A 15,020-nucleotide genomic window follows, 5' to 3' on the forward strand; every position below is an offset into this window, starting at 1 on the left:
TCTAATAGTTTGTAAAGCAAATTCTGTCACCCAGGACTGGGTTGCTGGATGTTTAATTTGCTTATTTTAAAGAGAGGGTTGATTAAGTTGATCTACATTCCAACCACCACCTCTTAGTAACGACTTATTTATATCCATCCATCCATACATCCATTTTCTACCGCTTACCCAGAGTTGGGTCATGGGGGCAGCAGTGCAAGTCAAGAGGCCCAGACTTCCCTCTCCGCAGCTACTTGGACCAGCTCTTCTGGGAGAATCCCAAGGCGTTCCCTGGCTAGGTGAGAGACATAGTCCCTCCACCGCGTCCTGGGTCTACCTTTAGGCCTCCTCCCAGTTGGACGTGCCTGGAAAACCTCACCAGGGAGGCGTCCAGGAGGCATCCTGACCAGATGCTCAAGCCACCTCAGCTGGCTCCTCTCGATGTGGAGGAGCAGCGGGTCTACTCCGAGCCGATGGATGACCGAGCTTCTCACCCTATCTCTAAGGGAGAGCCCAGCCACTCAATTCAATTCAGTTTATTTATAAAGCGCCAAACCACGACAAGAGTCGTCTCAAGGACCTTCACACAGTAAACATTTCAATACAGGCCAGTTCATTAAGCCAACCAGTAAAAAGTTTCCTTCATAAGGAACCCAGCAGGTTGCATCGAGTCACTGACTAGTGTCAGACTCTTTACAGCAATCCTCATACTAAGCAAGCATGCAGCGACAGTGGAGAGGAAAACTCCCTTTTAACAGGAAGAAACCTCCAGAGGATCCTGGCTCAGTATAAGCAGCCATCCTCCACGACTCACTGGGGATCGAGAAGACAGAGCGCGCGCACCTAAACTGGCCTCTCTAAATGTGAAGGAGCAGCAGACCTACTTCAAGCCCCTCCCAGATGACCTCTAAGGGAGAGCCTAGACACCCTGCGGAGAAAACTCATTTTGGCTGATTGTATCTGGGATCTCATTCATTCAGCCACTACCCAAAGCTCATGACCATAAGTGAGGGTTGAAACGTAGATCCACCAGTAAATCAAGAGCTTTGCCTTCCGGCTTAGCTCTCTTTTCACCATGACAGATCGGTACAATGCTCGCATCTAGGGCTGAAACGATTCCTCGAGTACCTCGAATAATTCGAGAACAAAAAAGCCTCGAATCAAATTCTCTGCCTCGAGGCTTCGTTTAACTCATGTTTAATTCATGGCTTTGCAATCGCCCGGGGTCATGTTTCACTCGGACTGAAATAAGTGACGCACATACACACTGCACTGAATGCACATGCAAATGTAACTTAACTTTCTCTTAAGCCATGGCGGACGACGTGGACCCCGGTGGAGTGCGAAAAAGACAGAATATGTCAAAGGTGTGGGACCATTTTTCACGTCGTAAGGTGTTTACACATGTAAAAGTCACTTCTGCAAGCGGACTCGGAGGTCCGCTATATATTCTGCGGACTCTGTGCCACTTTTTCATCTGTAACACTCAGTTTTAGTTCACATTGTGCTTCTGGTAGCAACACGTCTGACCTAAAATGTGCTAAAAATAGCAGTTTTTACACAACACGTCGGACTTTCTACTGTGTTGTTATTGATGTCTGTTGTCCCCGGGATTGCTGCAGGAGGACACAGGTATTTATGAGGAAAACAAAAGAAAGTAAATGTTTTGTGAACAGTATAATTTGACAGAACCACGGCAAACATGCTTTCTCGACAATCCTTGTTATTGTGTGAGGAAAAAAAGTGTAGAGATTAAAACGGACGTGTGTTAGTAGGGAAACAGCTGGCGAGCCATGTTTGCGCATGCGCCGTGAGCGGTTCCGGTGCTGTTTGGGCCGCAGCCGCTCGCAGCGCTACTTCTCGCACGAGGGTGAAATCGGCTCAGGTTGTGTACTTATTTTTTGCACAGGCGTTTGTTTACTGTGAAGTAAAGTTGAAGTGCTGAAGTTCTGAAAACTAATTTTGAATTTAAACTTGAAGAATAACTGGCAAATGCTTTCTTATTTTAAGAGGTCTTTCATATTTTATAACATGCTATGTGATATAATGGTTTACAAACACAAAAGGGTCATTTATTAGAGTACTCGATTAATCGATAAAAGATTCAATAGAGTACTCGGTTAATCGATAAAAGATTCGATAGAGTACTCGATTACAAAAACATTCGATAGCTGCAGCCCTACTCGCATCACTGCAGATGCAGCACCAATCCACTTTATCAATCTCATGCTCCAGCTTTCCCTCATTCCTGAACAAGACCCCAATACTTAAACTCCTTTAATTAAAACAGGACCTCATTCCTGACCTGGAGAAGGCATTCTACCCTTTTCCGATTCAAGACCATAGTCTCGGATTTAGAGGAGCTGATTCTCATCTCAGCTGCTTCACACTCAGCTGCGAACCGCTCCAGTGAAAGCTGGAGATCACCGTCTGATGAAGCCAACAGGTCCACTACGTCCGCAAAAAGCAGAGACCTGATCCTTAGGCAACCAAAACGGATCCCTTCGACACCTAGCTTGCATCTAAAAATTCTGTCCATAAAAGTTATGAACAGAATTGGTGTTAAAGGGCAGCCTTGGCGGAGTCCAACTCCCACTGGGAGCGAGCCTGACTTACTGCTTCTTACGGCAATGAGGACACCAGTCATACAGGAATCTAACAGCCCGTATCAAAGGGCTTGGTACCCCATACTCCTGGATTTCCCCCCACAGCACCACCACGGGACACGATCGAAAGCCTTCTCCAAAACCACAAAGAACAAGTAGATTGGTTGTGTGAACTACCACACACCCTCCAGGTCAGCCTAAGTGTACAGAACTGGCCCAGTGTTAAATGGTAAATGGCATTTGTATAGTGCTTTCCTAGGATTCTACAACCCTCAAGGCGCTTCACAACAGAATCAGTCACTCACCTAGTCACACACACATGCACACAGTAGTGATGATGAGCTACAATGTAGCCACAGCTGCCCTGGGGTGCACCGAAAGAGGTGAGGCCTGCCCAACACTGGCACCACCAGTCCCTTTGACTACCACCAGCAAGCAAGGCGGGTTAAGTGTCTTGCCCAAGGACACAACAGCAAAAGTCTCTGGTCGCAGCCCGAATCGAACCTACAACCTTCCGATTACTGGACAACCCGCTCTACCTCCTGAGCGACTGCTGTCCACGGCCAGGACAAACATGACATTGTTCCTGATGAAACAGAGGTTTGACAATCCAATGGACCCTCTTCTTCAGAAAGCCTGAATAGACCTTACCAGGGAGGCTGGAGTGTGACCTCCCTGTTGTTGGAACACACCCTGCGGCCCACTTTTTAAATAGAGGGACCACCACCCCAGTCTGCTAATCTAGTGGAACTGCCTCCGATGTCCACGAGATACTGCAGAGCTGCGTCAACCAACACAGGTCATTTTAAACACACACACACACACACACACACACACACACACACACACACATATATATATATATATATATATATATATATAGACACACACACACACACACATATATATATATATATATAGACATACACACACATTTCAGTACCTTTTCTCAATCGGCGAATAGCTGAAAACCTGCGTCGAATACGTGGCCGTCTATCCTGGTAAGCCACTTGCTCTGGAGGCACAACATGGCGTGCATTGTAGCTTAGTCCAACTCTATGAAGATGTCCTCGCACATGGTTGGACAGTCCAACACCTGACTCAAAAATGGCAGGACAGTAAGGACAGTTCTTTCCGTCTGTGTCCAACTCTAACAAATCATTTGTGGGAGACTCCCCCAGTGGTATCTGGTGGGACTCAAAGTTTTCTTGAAAAACTTCAGTTTCTATGGATTCTTCTTTGATTTCAGGGTCATTCAGTTCTTGCTCTTCAGTCTTTATTTTCTCAAACAGTTTTTTAGATGCCTGTAAAGCACCTCTCATTGACATCCTTCTACTATAGGTGTATATTATGTGTTTTCTTTCTTTTTTAATGCCACTGTCAAAATGGTTGCTACTGGATTCTGAATCATTACCAGGGAACATTTCTGTTTCATCACAATCTTCTGCATCTTCTTGATTTAATGTATTGGGACTTGGTAAAGATCTTGGTAAATCGAAGCACGAGTCTTGCTCCGAAGTGTTACGATACGGGGTAGACATTTTCCTTTTAGATGGTGACTTTTTGACTGATGACTTATCTATGTTTAACTTAGGACCATTTAGTGACCCATCTGAATATTCAACTTTGACTGACATCGTTTCTGTTGAGCCATCACAACTGTTTTTGGAGTTCTGGGCGATGCAGTTATTGCTTTCATTCTTCTGTTCAGCAGTCTTCTTTCCATTGCTTTGACGAGATAGAAGAACATTGATGGATTTGTCAAGTTTTGATTCTTTTACTTGAGACTTGGGACTTCTCTTAACTTTGCTATTTTCAAACAAGTCTGACAGGCTCCCAGACTCATCTACTAAACAATCTCTCTGAGAAGAGGTTTGATTTTGTATTGATAATTTAGATGTAAGCCCTGAGTCCTCAACGGGAGACGATTCCCTAGATGGTGGTGCATCTTTCTCACTGTGCTGTACCTCTATATATTCATTCAAAGTCATCTGATGACGCAGCATTAGGTGATTCTGAAAAACTTGTTCACCAAAAGCTTTATATGAACACATGGCACAGGGGAATATTTCAGAGTCTTTACTTTGGATCTGCTTTTTAACCGTAATAACAGTGTGCTGCAATATATCATGTTTTTTAAGATCACCAGCACTCTGAGACCTAAAGCTGCATTTGTCACAACTAAATATTCTTTTGTCCTTTTCGTGGGTTTTTGCATGTTGAACAAAAGTGTTGGGAGAGCTTGTTCCAAAGGAGCACTGAGGGCAGAACAGCATTTTGTTTTTCTCTTCTTTCTTCCTATCTTTAACTTCTTTGACTTCTTCTCTGAGTCGTATTCTTTTCTTTTCATGGATGGACATGTGATCAATTAGTGCACTGCTTTCTTTGAAAGACTGGCCACATTCTCTGCACATAAAAGGCTTTGGTGAAAAACTAGGAGGGTCCTCATGAGACTTCATATGAAAAAGCAAGCGGTGCTCTTTCTTGAACGTGAGCTTACATTTTGAGCAGGGGTAACGAAATGACCTCTTCTCTGAATGAGAATTTACAGCAAGCCCTCCTTTCACCGATGAAAGTTTGTTATTTATACTATTCTTGTGGGAATTTCCTTTAGGTGACTTGTAAAAAATGTCATTCATGGCATTTATAGAACCATTTGGAAACTTAGAATTGTTTTCTGTGGGTGACGGCTGTGGTGTGGAAAGCTTGTGTGAATTTCTGACTTTTATTGGAGAGGAGTCCTCTTGGCCTTCAACATCAGATGAGTCGTCAGATGACTTTGGACTTGGATTTGGGTACAGGTCTTCTGAAGGGTCCACCATAACAACCATGTCCATTTTTCGCTTTCTTCTCCTTTGGAGGCTGGCAGTAGAGACCTCCTCTTTAGGCTCTTCACCGGGGGAATCATGATTTTCCCAAAGAAACCGCATAAACTCTTTGTGAGGGTCCCAGTCGAGGTCAATGGCACTACTGAAATTATCCAATGAGTTCTCAGGCGATTCTATATCAAACCCCCAAATTCCAGCATTGTCTATTTCTTGTACAGTCTTTAGTGGGGTAATGGACTTTTCCTCCTCTTTCTCAGAGGAGATGTTGCTGAATTCATGGTCTTGTGTAGCCTGATGCAGAGAGGGCCCATTCTCCAAGCCAACCGGAGATAAGATGTCTGTGCTTGACAGGACATCGAGAACAATGCTTTGATTTAAAGAGGACTTGCCAAAGGAAGAGGTGCAAGAGGCAGAGTCTTGTGCCATTACATGTCTCTGCACCTGTGAGTGGGTACTGACTTCTGAATCAGCATCTTTTTCATCTTCATCAACACCTGTCACACATGACATTTCCATAGCAGTGACCTGAAAAGAAAAATATACATCTCTTAGACAAAGACAACTAAGAAACAACCAACTATGCTTAATATTCAGCAGACACATTTTACAGGAGTCATACCCTGTTAATAACATGGATGTCTATATAAGTCTTTTTAGGCCATGAAAATAATATTAGAAAAATATATTAAAAAGTGTTGTTCTGACCCTTTTTGTAAGTGACATGTTTTCTTGCAAGAGCACAAGCGATATTTAGGCAGAAAAGACGTCTGCTCAACTTTCATTTTGGAACTATTTTTCAACCATGATGTGATGCGTCATTTGGAATCCTAGTATGTCCAAGGAAGATCCCGTCTTTCTGCTTGGCTAGAAGGGCTCTACTATGATAGACTTTGATTTAGCAGCACACCGGCATCTTACCTTGCTAAGTGCAGACTGTTCTCCTGCCACCGCCACCAACAGAAAGCTGTTTTGGGGAGTTTCATAAAGAAAGACGGGACCTTCCTTGGACATACTACGATTCCAAATGACATGTCACATCATGGTTAAAAAATTAAGTTCCAAGATGAAAGTTGAACAGATGCTTTTTCTGGTCGTGAATTAAATGTATTTCGGCGCGTCTCATTTGGATGTTTAAAAATTAAAATTTGAGCGTCTTATAACTGTAAAAAAAATATAATGGAGAAAAAAATTAATACCTCCAAATAACAATCTGATAACTCGGCCTAGATTCGAACCCAGGTCCTCCGCGTGTAAGTCAGGTGTCTTACTAGTTGAGCTATGACATATTTTCACTGAAAATGGTGTTAAAACCTAGCAAACATTTGGATGCTTGATGACAACTGAAACAACTTGAGTTCGATAAAAACTTGATATTTTAAAATACAAACTATAATTACTATGTTTTCAAAGACAACTAGTTCCAAAATGAAAGTTGAAATAACGCCTTTTCCGACAGGGATAAATGGATCGTGCGGCCTCTGGCAATGAGCAAATGCTGCCTCAGAGTGCATCCAGTCGTAGCAGCGATTCATTCCTTTTCCTACTAAAACTCATAAAAGATACCCAGTAGTCTTTGTTCAGAAGAAAAACATGTTGCCACAATGGTGGTCACTGCAGGAAAACAAAGACAAGGCTTCTTTGAAACACTATAACCATGTTTAATACTAGCCGTTTATACGTCACTATCAAACTACAAATACAAAATTAAACAAAGAGAAAAATCTAAATTTCTCTTCCAGCAAACATATTCTCTGTGCTCTCAAGGCAAGATGGCGGCGCACACGGTTGCAGCGGCTTACGAATCTCCGGCTCAGTACTCCTTTTTTTTGTTTAGTTTGCTTAGTTTGTATGTATTTCTTATTTTTTTCTGCACAATCGGCTCTACTTTCAAAGTTTGCTACACCCGCCAGAGCCTCATAGACATTGGTGACCAGCATCAAACATCCGTTTCACTGGACTTCCTTCGCACGCACAACATCCCAGATCATGTAGCGAGACCACCGGGCTCCCCGTGGATTGTTATCGGGACTAAGCGGAGGCGCAGACGGAAGGAAAGGAAGCAAAAGCGGGGCCGCAGGTCCGGCATCATGCTGAGGCTAAAAAACAAACCACACAAGCCACCTCTGCCGAGCCTCTATCTCTCCAACGCTAGATCCCTTGTACAAAAAACGGACGACCTGGAATTACAACTAGTGGGAAATCGCTATGTTCGTGACTGCTGTGCCTTGATTATTACTGAAACCTGGCTTCACCCGGGAATACCCGATGCTAGCGTTCAGCTAGCAGGCCGCACTCTGCTCCGCTGGGACAGGACAAAGGACTCCGGTAAGAGCGGGGGGGAGGGCTCTGTATTTACGTGCATGAAAGCTGGTGTAACAACGGGACAATTATGAACAGTCACTGCTCCCAGAACCTCGAGTGCATGTCGGTGAGATGCCGGCCTTTTTTTCTACAGAGAGAGCTAACTAGGGCTGCTTGATTATGGCAAAAATAATAATCACGATTATGGTGACTGAAATTGAGATCACGATTATTTGGGACGATTTTTCAATTTATGTTGATTTTATTTGTTTTTATTCAGTCATAAAACTGCTCAGGGCACAATCAGGACAAAAATAAGAAACAAGATGATCACTAAAAGAACTCCTGATTCCCAGGATAAAAAGACCAATATACTTATAGCTCATAGTCTATGACCCAAGGGCTGTAGACCTTGAGTCTAACCAGTACAGAACCAAATACCAATATCTTGCAAATACTGACAGCAAGAATTATACAGTGGCATTTATAACAAATAAATGCAAATAAATTGATGTTCACAAAATGTTGCATAACATTTATTGAGTCGTGTCAAGGTGCTGTAGCACCGTGTCCTCAGAGAGATTAGTTATCAGCGTGAGGAACTTATTTCTACCTTATTTATAAACTATTTATTTACAGGCCCATCAGTTAATGTAATAATTGTCCCGACCACAGCTGCACCCCCCACCCCCCAACCCGGTCTCACAGCAATCGGGGCAAGCTGCACGTGTGTTTAGCGTGCTGCACGCGCACATTTAGCTGTTTTTAGCGGCTCAGGAGTCCGCAGGTGCGGTGTGTGTGTCACTCACTCTGGTTAATCCAACAGGGAGCCGGCTCCGAGAGCTGTCTTTAGCGACCAACACATCATTACATCATTCCCTTTCCTAATGTTGTGAAGAACTGTCCGGAGCACAGGCGGAGTGTTTAGCTAACCTGCAGGAAATGTTGACGACAGTTATCCAGAAAGTAGCTAAGGGTCACCAGAGATGTTTCTGAGGTGTTCGCTAGGTACTTTTAGGATTAAAAAGTCAAGAAGGGGGTCTGAAAATCAGCTAGAAATAGCGTCAAAGTCGCTAAGTTGGCAACACTGGAGGAGCGCTTCATTTGTAACTCAGGGCAGCGCAAGTGGGAGGAGCAAATAATCGGCTTGTTATGTTTTTTATAATCGTTCAAAACTCAGATCGTAATCGTGATTAAAATTCGATTAATTGAGCAGCCCTAGAGCTAACAGTAGTGATCACCACGGCTGTGTACATCCCACCCGATGCCAACGTAAACACGGCGCTCTCTATCCTGCTGGACACCATTAACGAACAGCAGCGGGCCCACCCAGATGGGGTTGACATTATTGCAGGTGATTTTAACAAGGCCAACATAAAGACTGTACTCCCAAAGTTCTATCAGCATGTCAAATGTCCCACCAGAGGAAAAAACACTCTAGATCATGTTTACTCCAACATCAAGCATGCATATAGAGCCATACCCCTCCCCCACCTCGGTCAGTCCGAGTCCGACCTGCTCTCCCCAGCCTACACCCCCCTCAGGCGCAGTGCCAGGCCCACCACAAGGACCGTTACAACCTGGCCGGAAAATGCTCTCCACAAATTACAAGACTGCTTCACAGAGACAGACTGGGACATATTTGAACACCAGGACCTAGAAACTTTCACAGGATCAGTACTGGACTACATCAAGTTCTGTACTGCAAAAGTGACAGTGGACAAAAGCATTCGGGTTTTTCCAAATCAAAAACCCTGGATGACCAGCGAGGTCTGCTCACTCCTCAAAGCCTGTGATGCCGCCTTTAGGTCAGGTGACAGAGCTCTGTACAGGGCTGCTCGAGCTGACCTGACAAGGGGGATTAAAAAAGCCAAGCCAGACCACAAAAGGAATATCGAGTCCCACCTGTCCAGCAACAACACATGAGAGGTGTAGCAGGGAATGCAAGACATCACCAACCACAGAAGCAGCACTGTGAAAACAGAAAACCTGAGTGTGCAGCTGGCAGAGTAAATAAACAGCTTCTTTGCCCGCTTTGAAACACCACAGCAGCAACACTCATCTGCTTCAGCCCTGCTACCATCCTCATCCTCACCTGGTTCTTACTCCGCTCCACTCACTGTAACGGAGCACGATGTCAGACATGTGCTCCTAGCAGTGAACCCCAGGAAGGCGGCCGGTCCAGACGGAGTACCTGGCAAAGTACTAAGAGCATGTATACACCAGCTCACCCTCATCTTCACCAGACTCTTCAACCTCTCACTGGATCAGGCAGCCATCCCGTCCTGTCTAAAATCAGCCACAATCATCCCAGTACCGAAGAAGTCTCCCATCTCCAGCATAAATGATTACCGCCCTGTGGCCCTCACACCGGTAATCATGAAATGCTTTGAGAGACTACTCCTTCAGCACATAAAGGATCACCTCCCCCCAGAATTCGACCCCCACCAGTTTGCATACTGTGCAAACAGATCCACAGAAGACGCCATTGCCACAGCCCTCCACGCTGTGCTGAGTCACCTAGAGCAGTGGCAGAGCTACGTCCGAATGCACTTTGTGGACTACAGCTCAGCCTTTAATACAATCATCCCGGACATCCTCATCAACAAACTGGTCACTCTTGGCCTCCCTCCTCTCACATGTGCCTGGATAAAGGATTTCCTCACAAACCGGCCCCAGACTGTGAGACTCGGCCCTCATCTCTCCTCCACTCGCACACTGAGCACCGGCTCCCCACAGGGCTGGGTGCTGAGCCCCCTCCTGTATTCTCTGTACACCCACGACTGCAGTCCGACCCACAATAACTCTCATCATCAAGTTTGCTGATGACACCACGGTAGTCGGACTCATCTCGAAGGGAGACGAGGCAGAGTACAGAGAGGAAGTCCTGAAGTTGGCAGCATGGTGTTCAGAAAACAACCTGTCCCTGAACACCAAGAAAACCAAAGAGCTTATTGTCGACTTCAGGAGACACAGCACCGAGTTGGCCCCCCTCTACATCAACGGGGAGTGTGTGGAGAGGGTCCACACCTTCCAGTTCCTTGGTGTCCTCATCTCTGCTGACATCTCCTGGGCGGAAAACATCTCAGCGGTCATCAAGAAGGCCCAACAGCAGCTGCACTTACTGAGAGTCCTCGGGAAGTACCTCCAACAGAACTTTCAAAACATTCCAGTGGAGGTGGGGGACATTGAGTCCAAATGGGCCCTGTTACGTGCCTCCATTGTTGAGGCAGCCGACCAGAGATGTGGCCACAGGGTCATCTGTGCCTAGTGTGGCAGCAACCCCTGAAACCGCTGGAGGACACAGGGGCTTAGGGATACTTTCAAGCGTAAGAAAGAGTCCTACGAGGTCTTTTTGACCTGTTCCCAGAGTGCTGTATCAAGGCACCTCAGTGGGAAGTCTGTGGGAAGGAAAAAGTGTGGCAGAAAACGCTGCACAGCGAGAAGAGGTGACCGGACCCTGAGGAAGATTGTGGAGAAGGACCGATTCCAGACCTTGGGGGACCTGCAGAAGCAGTGGACTGAGTCTGGAGTAGAAACATCCAGAGCCACCGTGTACAGGCGTGTGCAGGAAATGGGCTACAGGTGCCGCATTCCCCAGGTCAAGCCACTTTTGAACCAGAAACAGCGGCAGAAGCGCCTGACCTGGGCTACAGAGAAGCAGCACTGGACTGTTGCTCAGGGGTGCAAAGTACTTTTTTCGGGTGAAAGCAAATTTACATGTCATTCGGAAATCAAGGTGCCAGAGTCTGGAGGAGGACTGGTCAGAGGGAAATGCCAACATGCCTGAAGTCCAGTGTCAAGTACCCACAGTCAGTGATGGTCTGGGGTGCCATGTCAGCTGCTGGTGCTGGTCCACTGTGTTTTATCAAGGGCAGGGTCAATGCAGCTAGCTATCAGGAGATGTTGGAGCACTTCATGCTTCCATCTGCTGAAAAGCTTTATGGAGATGAAGATTTCATTTTTCAGCACAACCTGGCACCTGCTCACAGTGCCAACACCACTGGTGAATGGTTTACTGACCATGGTATTACTGTGCTCAACTGGCCTGCCAACTCTCCTGACCTGAACCCCGTAGAGACTCTGTGGGATGTTGTGAAGAGAAAGTTGAGAGACACAAGACCCAACACTCTGGATGAGCTTAAGGCCGCTATCGAAGCATCCTGGACCTCCATAACACCTCAGCAGAGCCACAGGCTGGTTGCCTCCATGCCACGCCGCACTGAAGCAGTCATTTCTGCAAAAGGATTCCTGACCAAGTACTGAGTGCATAACTGAACATAATTATTTGAAGGTTGACTTTTACTGTATTAAAAACACTTTTCTCTTATTGGTCGGATGAAATATGCCAATTTTTTGAGATAGGAATTTTGGGTTTTCATGAGCTGTACGCCACAATCATCGATATTAGAAACAATAAAATGCTTGAACTACTTCAGTTGTGTGTAATGAATCTAATATATACGAAAGTCTAATGTTTATCAGTACATTACAGATGATAATAAATTTTCTCATAATATGCCAATTTTTTGAGAAGGACCTGTATTTATAATTAATGTAAAATTATTTGTTTGTCATCTAGAGGTGGCCATATCATATATTTCTTGTCTAGAGGAAAAAAATGTATCATGTTAAGCTAAATTTATGATGACGTAATTGCATCTACTTCAGGTCACATGGGTCATGCACCGTGGAGTTATTAGTTGTTAGGGCAAACATGGCTGGAGTCTAACAGTATTGGTTCATATCAGCGATTATACTGTAATGACTCATGAGTCTCTGGTTGCTCTTTTATCAGCATTATTTTCGGGCTACGGTCGCCGTAACCCACGCCTTACAGACTCTTAACTTTTTCAACAGAATCGCTCGTAACGGAGTATTTACTAGCCTAGCAAACCAGAGCAGAAAAAACCAGAACATTTCTCACCCGTTGAGCTCACCTTCATAATAAAACGTTAACCCCATAGTATACTATTCAAACTAGGGCTGGGCGATATGGCCTCAAATTTATATTGTGATATAATCTGAAGCATGTGCGATTACAATATATACTGCGATATATTTTTTCCTTTGTTTATATATGTCAAAATGACATGCTTTAAAAAATCCTTATGTGGAAAATATATTGCAGCAGAATAAAGACGTCCAAAAAGTGTAGAATGCTCCTCCTCCTCCTCCCGCTACATGCTTGCAGTCACCGCCATTCTGTTGTTCCAATGTCGGTGCGGGAGCACATCTTAGTGACATCATGTGTAATCGCGATATTGCGGTAGAGCCAAAAACCTTATCATTACCAATTTTATATCATTTCAACCTTATATCGTTTATATTGCCCACCCCTTATTCAAACCCTTACAATATGTTTGAGGTAATTTGGCCACTCCGGCTATCCATAGATGTTTCCTGATTACACAGGGGAGGGAGGGGTTTGGCTCGTCTCCGCGCAAGCAGGATGGAAAATAGAACTCCGTTGGCGTTGAATGTTCCCAAATAATTAAAAACCAGGAAGCCAAATGCAAAGTTTAGAGCAGCACGTTTACCCAGAGGCTCTCAGACTGAGCAAACTTGTAAAAATACATGTAATAACCGCTTAGAGACGAAGCAACATGTCGCTAGCATAGTGGCTAATCATTAGCATAGCAGTTTGACCAGTTATATTGATATAAAGTCACCTTTTATCTTGTTTAAAAATTATATCGATATTTTAAAAATATCGATATATCATCCAGACCTAAGGTGAGTCTACTCTTTGTTTTGTCGGTTTTGGCGTTGACATCATCATAGAGCACAACGCTCTGTGATTCTTAAAAAAACTGAAAACGCTGAAAAATGCTGGCAGTGAATGAGTTAAAAAAGAACCTAAAAATGCAATTAGAAGAAACACACAAAAGGAATATACAAAACATGTTTAAAGAGAGGAAATCATCTCTGCCTGTCCCAAAACAATTCTTATCTGAATCTGAATCTGGCAATCTAGCCTTGAGTTGCGAGCAAGCCCCCACAATGCGGATCAAAAACTGAAGCAAGCGTGGAAGTGAAATAAATTGCAGTTCCACCCTCATCCACTAGGGGCTGGTGTCAGAAGCGAGCAAATCCTCATTGACTCCCATGTTAAAAATACCAATTTCACAGCAGAAATAAACATGTTTACAGCCTGGTACCAGAACATGTTTTTGGTTTAAATGATCTAGTTTACACTCATGACAACTCTGAGGGGGGTGAATTTTTTTCTCACTCTTCTGTTTAAGTGTATTAAAAGCCTAAAATTCTGTATAATTAATGAGCATCAGACCCACATGACCACAGAGCTAGCTCCGTGGAAAGGCCTCAGTAGAGCCTCAGTCTGGCCTGGAAACTGCTCCGGGATTTTGAGTCTCTGTGTGTGTGTGTATTCTATTTTGGATATTTTTTGTGCAATTGTCAGACAAAATGACTTGCTGTGGCATTAATTGCACTAATAGAGCGTCCAAGGAGTCTCCACTTCTTTTTTTTCGGTAAGTAAAATTATATTTATGTATTTTAGGTCACTGCCGAGCTGAGCTTAGATTTTAACATGTACTGTTTAACCATGAAATTTAAATGTAATAGGGTAAAACCCAGTGCATTTAACATAATGCTGCACTTTAGAAAATGGGTTGAAATATAACATGTTGGTGGAGCTGGGTTCCCACTATCGGCTTGTGGAGCTCTGGATGGAAACCTTTCCACCCGGTTCTCCCCAGCGGCAGCTCTGCGCATCTCAGATCGCAGCGGCGCTGGTCTGCTGTGCGGCTGCCGGCTTGTGGAGCTCTCGGAGACCTCTGTGTTCCACCCGGTTTTACCCAGCGGTCAGCCCGGCGTATCTCTGACTCAGCAGCTCTGGTGTTGTGCACAGTTAACTCCAGTTGTAGCTAGGTTGCTACCTCCGTTAGCTTAGCTCCCACCTCCGCGTTAGCTTTCGGTTAGCTTCAGGTTAGCTTGTAGCTTGTTTGACCGGGTGTCGTCAGTTGATCCCAGCCTTACAGCCCCACCCTCAGCTCCACCTCTCTTCCCTTTTGTGGAATTGTCTGGGCTTGACGGAACCTGTGACACGGTCAAAATGGCGGTGGTGGCCACCTCCCGTTTTTCTTCAAAAACGTGTTATTGGAGCCTATGGAAACCCATTGTCCAATATTTATATGTCGATGGCTGCAAGAAGAGAAATCCTCCACAAAGGAATGCAGACAGATGCTGTGAAACCCGCCCTGCCCTCTGATTGGTAGTCTTACGCCTAATTTATACTTCTGTCTGCGTCGGGATGGACGCACATCCTTTTGAGAACTCTCCA

At 44.8% G+C, this 15,020-nt stretch overlaps 1 protein-coding gene across 2 annotated transcripts in view; it reads right to left on the minus strand.

Moving 5' to 3' along the window:
* znf644a (zinc finger protein 644a) overlaps positions 1-15,020 on the minus strand; it is a 31,415-nt gene that overhangs the window by 8,549 nt on the left and 7,846 nt on the right. For both annotated transcript variants that reach the window (XM_015976062.3, XM_015976061.3), the window contains exon 2: positions 3,529-5,938. In XM_015976062.3, the coding sequence (XP_015831548.3) occupies positions 3,529-5,929 (2,401 nt within the window). In that variant the 5' untranslated portion in view covers positions 5,930-5,938. The remainder of the gene's footprint in view (positions 1-3,528; positions 5,939-15,020) is intronic.

Source organism: Nothobranchius furzeri, chromosome 11, assembly GCF_043380555.1.
Source record: "Nothobranchius furzeri strain GRZ-AD chromosome 11, NfurGRZ-RIMD1, whole genome shotgun sequence".
NCBI lineage: Eukaryota > Metazoa > Chordata > Actinopteri > Cyprinodontiformes > Nothobranchiidae > Nothobranchius > Nothobranchius furzeri.